The following is a 7,465-nucleotide window of genomic DNA, read 5'->3' on the forward strand; positions in this document are numbered from 1 at the left end:
GTCATTTCATATAATTAAAAGAACATTCATGATCATTTTGGGCCTATCACTAAATTATCTTTGAAAATGATTTATTAGAAAGGAAATCTAAAATATCTAAAATGGGACCCAATTTGGAAGATGAATGCCTAACTTCATATTTTCAAAGTGGATCTTCATTCAAAAAACCTATTTGTTAACTAGTTGCAAAGATGAATATAAGATAAAGGGAGAAAATCACAATCAAAAGAGGTAGGGGATTTTAATGAAGACAAATTTACCTTTCCACAAGATCTTGTGAACCAACGTGCTCAACGTTTTCTCTTATCTATTCTTATACATTTGCATTTCCATTAAGTTTTCCATATATGCTCAACAACATGAAGATCTAGGTATCATTATGTCTTCTCATCTCTTCCAAGAACTTCATATTGTATTTAAAGTTTATGGGAGTAAGATCCTTGCTTGTAATAAAGAAAATGCAATTTAATTACAATTTATCTAGATGTCATTTAAGTTGTTGTTTGAGTTTCACATAATATCAAACTTGTTACATTGGGATATTATTTTAATTTTCTCCAACAAAGAGCTATTCAAGTTTCATGTTGCAAGAATGAGTCTATATGGTGGTGGATTAATGGATTCTTTTGCAATTGAGTCTTTACAAACTCATTTGATTTTAACACGTGTAGTTTTTTAAAGTTCTAAGACCTTTCCAGCTTGACACCCAATCTTTTGTAATTATGTGGATGATGTTTTTGATCTTAGTGCTCCCAGCATCTCGGCGACAGAATGGTACTTGAATAAATCGTTATAATGAGTTTGTTGAGCATTTTAAATTAGAATCAATGACTTCATTTAGTTCATTAAGGAATCCCTCTCTCAAAACTTCTATGTATTTAAGCACATTTATATGATGATAGTTAAGAAAAGGTAGAAAACCCAACAAGAGAAGAAGACGCAACTATGCTACACTTCACTCCTCAAGCTTTGGTACAAAGCATCCCAAAAGGGAGGGCATATTATGCAACATTTTAATGTGAGGGAGTAAATATATAAGATATTTTATATTCAAGTTAATAAGTTTGTAATAGTGTAGTATTTGATATTTTTGTGTATGGCCACTTATGCTAATTAAGGCTTAAGATAGATAATTAGTCCAATTAATGGTAATAGTTAAATAAGAGTCAAATTAACCCATGAAGGTAACTTGGGACACAGGTTAGGATTTTTGTGTTGACATCATTACAAAAGGGGTCTCTACCATCACCTGTAACCATCCATTCTATTATCAATACACACATATAACTCTTTTCAAGTATTATTACATAGATATATCTTCCTCCATTATTTAGGAATTCAAGGTGCATTTTGACCTTGGGTGTGCACATGTCTCCAATGCTTGACCTTTCTATTGGTTGTTATTATTGATACATGGGTTTAGTATAGTGTCAATTTTGGCTACATGAGATTTGCAAGATGTTTTCACATCTCTCCAACATTATCCGTGTCTTTGAGAGACACTAAGTTGATCTTTGAAACTATATAGATTACTTACACAAAAATCTATTTTACTCAAATTTATGTGCTACTCTCATTAAATGATTGAAGGCTTCTTTATAAAAAAGATGATTTTTAATAATGGTTAAGTGATAAGGAATTTTTTTACAAGGAATAAAACCTTATATATTCATATCATGTCAAAAAGGAGTATGAGGCATAGATTTCCAGCTTCCCATGGGCTTTTTTAGAAATAAAATAATCCTAGAGAAACCCTAATACTACAAGAGTATCATTTTGGCATTTCCTTCCATTTAATTACTTTGGAACCACTATTGGACAAAGTAATGAGTTGTAATAAATATTGAGTCTAATGGTCCTAGAAAGAGAAGATCATGTCCACTACCAAAATATGAATTTCCATTTACCTCATATGATATCTAACCTTGGAATCACCTCTACTAATGTTGTAATTGAAGAAGATTTGGTAGAAGACTCATGCACACCAAAAAGATCACAAAATAGACCATTCTTGTGATTTTAGTGATATAAGTATCACCTTTAGAAGTTGAAAATGAATGTACCTTAACTAATAATGTTGTCTCTTGAGAGATCTCCCAAAACACCAAAACTTTGAAATACATTTGATTATGTCCACCATCTTCAAATGCCTCAAAAACCCATCTCTATTAGATTTATTAGAAACCTCACTATAACCTCACGAGATTGATCATATTTTACTTAATTAATTTTTTATTAAAATTAAAAAGTGCACCCTCAAACTGTAAATACACCTGAGCTTTGTCCAAACCCACAACCTGAACTTGACATGAAAATTTAGGAACTTATAAATCTACGATGCCAAACATGAAAGCAAGGAGCTACCTTATTTTCCCCTCAATTACTTGAAAGTTGTCTATTAAAATAAACAGTTCCTAAAAATATAACCTACCTCGTAAACTTAATTTGCATTAAAATAGAACTCATTTATAATCCAAGGACCAACATCGGATGTGATTCAACTCATTCGCATTTCAAAGTAGTAATGGCTCAGACATCCCTCCATCGAAACCATCGTTCTCAAACCTCCTCCCATTTTTTAGGGTTTCTCGAGGCCTCACAACGCGTTAAAGTGGGAACGCTATTTTACGTTCAATGCATGGACCCCGCATAAAGTGCAGAGGGAAGGATGGGCTCCATATTTCAACTTCAACTTAGATATGCACAACGCCTTTTTCTTATTTTGTTTTGTTTATGGGGTCACAACGACTTTCCTTATTTTGTTTTATTATAACTATTCCCTGTTATTTCCGTTTTCTTTCATCATACATAATAACAGTTGTTTTCACCAATTTCTTTCATGCATACAGTTGTCTTCACCATTTTCATTCACACATACAGTTGTTTCCAAACAAAGCTTTGGAATGATGGTTACAACTAAAAAAACCAAAAGTCAAGTGGAATTATCCATTGCCTTTTGGAAATGGTGGTGCTGTGGATGTATCGTTCTGACCATGTCATATTCAACAACCCTCTCTAATTCGTTGTTGCAATCACAGGATTAAATTGTGTCCCTTCCTTTCAAGGTGCAATGGGGTAAGATCCGGGGAAAAGTAATGGTTCTAATTTTTCAATCAATTTCAAACTTCAACTGAATCGAAAAAACATTTTAGTTAAAAATTCTTTGAATAGAAAACTACGATGGTAAAGACTAATAAAAAAGAAAATCTAGATTATGTCGCACGTTATTATAATGCACAGCATGATTGATCAATATCATACGCATCTTTGAAAAAAATCATTAAATCCACTAAAATAATCAAATGCGCACTTAGAATATTTGTATTTCTTTGACAAATTACTTTGTCACATTGACGTCGAAGCGATAAAATTTCTCATACTTTCTATAAAATATTTTAGTTAAAATATCAAACACTCGCACAAAAGACACGAAGCCGTTCTTGGCGGAAAGCGGGTTTACATCAATAAAATTTGGAGACCAGTAGAAAAGGAGAGAGATTGAAGGGTGTGTTAGACTTTATACAGATGTCTGTAAGTAGAATGTGCCTTCGAGTTCAATTGCTCATACGGTGACTCTATACCGTAACTACGGTCAGGCGTGGCAGAGCCGCTGAGAGAACCCGATCTGCTTCTATTTGCAGGTCGAAGAGGCAAACCGTCACTGTAAATAGGGCCAGAATTGGAACTGGATTTTCTGGTGCTGGAATATGACGCCATTGGCCCCGATAAGGATCTCTTTAGGGCTTTCCGTGACGGGTATGCCGGCGTCGTTGAAACGCTGCAATATGCATTCACACTGTCGTTGCGTTTGGATCGCTGCCAAAATAGCCACGAATTCTTCCACGAGGATTTTGACTTATTTTCCTCTAAAGTGTTATCCATCAATAGTTTTGCTTGTCCGGACTTCGACGTATGGCCCTGAGACGGCCGTGCTTTTGTGGATAAGGCCGTCGTCGCCGTTTCTGGCAAGTTTGCTTCGGCCACGAATTTCTGAGCTTCAGCCAAGACCTGCACTCACAACCAAAACTAAGTAAGATAAGAAATATGATTAAAGTAAATAATTATTGGGACAAACACAATGTGTTGATTTACCTGTGCGTAGTCGATTTCAGGATCGAAGATAAAATCGCTGATACGAACATTGTAGGACTCGGGCGGAAAGGCCGGTAATGGCGGTAGCGTCGGAGCTGGGAAAATTAAAGCATTTTCACTTCGACTGTTAATAGACACTGACGCTTTTTCTTTGGACTTTTTACGCCATTTCACTGCACAGAATTCGCATAAAGATAGCTTTATGAACTCAAATTCTTTAAGGTGCTGCAACTTCTGCAACTTTCGAGACGGAAGCTAGCTTTATGAGCTCACGTACTTTAAGGTGTTGCAAATTCTACAACTTTTGAAACGGAAGAGAAAAGGGAAAATAATATACTTTTTGGCTTTTAGCTTACCGAGACCCCAGAGAAATAGTGCGGCGGAGACGCTGGACACGGCCAGAAACCCCGCTGCAATCGCGTAAATGTTCGGCTCAGAGCGATGGAACCGTTTCAGTTCCATATTTTGGCGTTCAAGAAGATGCGCCTGTTTTGAACGGCAGCTCTGGTCAAGGACATTGTCACTTGTACCTTCTTAAAGCAAGATAAAGCTATAACATCTTTAGAAGTTCGCGACAAATTACCTCAAGATACGGGAATGCCTTAAGAAAACGTGACCAGTGTCAGTGTCGGTGCCGGCCTGGAAACCAGAAAAATCGTAGATTACACACAAAAACATGAATAAACAAGCAAAATGCTGAATTCTAAGAGCAAATTCTTGAGCGAAATTAAGATATTTGCCTCCAAGTTTTCTCAAATGAGGAAACCTCTGCGAATTTAACAGTCCAAGCCTGTTATGCTAAAATGCATTGTCAGCAGAGAAATTCATCCAAGCTCCCCTAAACATCCTAAGCACGCTTGATTTAGAAGCATGCTTAACCAGAGAATGCTGATCACCGAAGGAGCTTCAGATCTTTTCAGTTCATCATGGAACCAGTGCACCTGAGTCAGTTTGTTGGGGTGGACTCCCACCGGCCTACCTAGCCCATAGCCCAACCGAGAAAAGGAAAATGTCAAGTTTTAAAAAGAGAACATCGGATCGGGTAAAGGTCCGTAAAATATGTGCATCCGCACAGATCATTTTTCAATCCGATTCTCAGTTAAATTTTGCAAATCCTGTTCCGTGGTTCTTGATAATATTATGTAACAAGAACTTTACCCTCAAGCGAATATAATTACGACCGATTTCGCTATCGATAAGGAGATTATAGCAAATGCAGAGCCGATCCAGTAAAACGGATCAGAAAATCTCTAATACAAATTCATCGGACAAAATCTTCGTGATTATTCTAATTAAAAATATCAGGATACCGTGCCTAGCAAAACTTCGAAGAAAATTAACAAAATCCGACGCTACAAGGATCCTATGTCGAATATGCTCCGGGCCATTTACAATTTTCACAACAATTCCTACTCTGCAAGAGTATGCGCCGGGGGGAATTTAAATCCTTCTCAACAATTCTCTCTCTGGATATTTTGCAAGCTCCATCGGCACACAAGATAACCTCTTTAACACGTCTAACTTAATAATCATTTTCTCACACACGACAAAAAGCAGGAAACGTCGATTTCCCTTTCCTCTTCAAGCCGTCACGTAGAGAACAGAACTATTAAGATGCAATACGGCGCCTATAATCTCCAAAATCGATATCGTTCGCATCAAATAGCCATCTCTACAGCTTCAAATCCTATTAAAGTTTAAACAAAGCACTTGAAAAGCTAAGCTCTTTAAAGAAATTTCAGGCCAGTCAGGTTAAAAGTAATGCGCAGCAGTTCAAAAGAGGCAAGGACAAAAGCGAACGTTTTACCTGTAAATTGTACTGGAAAAAATCATAACATAGCTCTCGAATCGCCTTGAAAATGAAATGAAACCGCTCCAGATCGTTCGTCGGAAATTTCAATCTCCTGTAAAAGTCGTCGACTCTCAAGATTCGAAAATGGGAGAAAGAAGATAAACGCGTAGCTGTTTGGTGAAGGCATGAAGGACTCAGCCTCCGAGTGCCCGGACTGGGTGGGCCTCTCTGGGTCGCACAGTGGGAGACCGGCTCCACCGCTGGTGACGGACTAACTCCGCGTCTTTTGCACGTGTCATACAGAGAACGCCGACAAACCTACTCAGCGCGATTCTAGGTCGTCGGATTAGATAGTTGCACGGTCTCGACATCATATGCCATGGGAATAATGATCCATGTGACCGCATTGATTGTCGTGATGGTGCCAGTAACACACTTTTTCGATCCATTGTTTCGTATAACATTCTTGTCGTCGATCCGACATGGAAATTGTCGATTATGTGCTCCGCGAGGCATTTAATAATTAATTTGAAACTATGATTATTAATGGGTTTTACAGTGAGAAGGTCTTTCGTGTTTTACAATATTTTAATTAATTTCAGAATACCCACCGCTCTTTTCGGTTTCTGACCGGATCATTGACCTAAATTGATTGGTGGTGAGAGGTGCGAGAACTGCGGCTCAGCCCTATGAACCTGACTATATGGAATGAATCACACGGTAAGTTATAATATACGATTGCATTAAATATTTAATGTTTTTCATTTTTGGAAGGCACGCACAAGTTTAGTACCGTAGTAAAAATGGTTTAGCATAGGAATCGGCGTTCGGTGGTATTGATCTCGTATGTGTGGAAAATATGGTCATAATGTGGATGAGTATTATGTTTTTTAATAGTATAAATAGGTAAGTAGTTTTTATGATGGTTTTTATTCTCAATATTTATTAGCCATTTTACTATCCCAAAGGACATAGGGTTTTTGAAGGTTTAGATGCTCCAAAACACGTGTAGATATCCACAAAATTTCAATTGCATAGCAACCCATTGTTAAGGAATAGTGGTCAGGCAAGGAATGTCATTTCTCATTAGGACTCGTGCGTCCAAGTTTACACATTTATTGGCTAGATCATCTACAACATAATTGTTCATTCTCAACACATGAAAGAAACTAACAGTAAAGAAGGCTAGTCTCATATTCTGATTGATTGATAATGCTTAGCAACTTGGAATCCTTAGGCAAAGATCCATGAACGAGGTGATTAATAAGCAACTCCAAATCTTTGGACACCACCAAATTTTTTATGTTTGTTTTTTTGGCCAAAAAGAGCACTTGCAGTAATCCATATGCCTATTCCACATTAATTACACAATTACCTAACCCCAACTATTCTTAATTTCAGTTTTTCCATCTAGTTAGAATACCCACCTACTCCCCACCCCTAAAATTTATTTTTAATTAAATACAAAATAAATAAAAAATTAAAATATATATATATATATATATATATATATATATATATATTTATTTATTTATTTATTTTTATTTAATTTAGACCTATTTTATAATTTGAATATATTAT

The 7,465-nt window shown here is 36.4% G+C and overlaps 1 protein-coding gene across 6 annotated transcripts; it reads right to left on the reverse strand.

Annotated features, from left to right (window-relative positions):
* Positions 1-3,363: 3,363 nt before the first annotated feature.
* LOC149205762 (uncharacterized) lies at positions 3,364-6,035 on the reverse strand. 6 transcript variants are annotated; one of them, XM_089393545.1, is made up of 5 exons: positions 5,900-6,035; positions 4,676-4,731; positions 4,449-4,578; positions 4,093-4,265; positions 3,364-4,008 (listed from the first exon to the last, which is right to left on the reverse strand). In XM_089393545.1, exons 3-5 carry the CDS (start codon positions 4,552-4,554, stop codon positions 3,511-3,513), a joined length of 777 nt encoding a protein of 258 aa, XP_089249671.1. In that variant the 5' UTR covers positions 4,555-4,578; positions 4,676-4,731; positions 5,900-6,035; the 3' UTR covers positions 3,364-3,510. The 6 variants fall into 6 exon arrangements, with proteins under 6 accessions (XP_089249671.1, XP_089249673.1, XP_089249676.1 ...); XM_089393547.1 differs by having other exon boundaries at positions 4,449-4,596; XM_089393550.1 differs by lacking the exon at positions 5,900-6,035 and adding an exon at positions 5,506-5,873 and having other exon boundaries at positions 4,449-4,596.
* Between the last annotated feature and the right edge of the window lie 1,430 nt (positions 6,036-7,465).

Source organism: Pinus tabuliformis, chromosome 1_2, assembly GCF_031772625.1.
Source record: "Pinus tabuliformis cultivar Carrire ecotype Pingquan chromosome 1_2, CPIR1, whole genome shotgun sequence".
NCBI lineage: Eukaryota > Viridiplantae > Streptophyta > Pinopsida > Pinales > Pinaceae > Pinus > Pinus tabuliformis.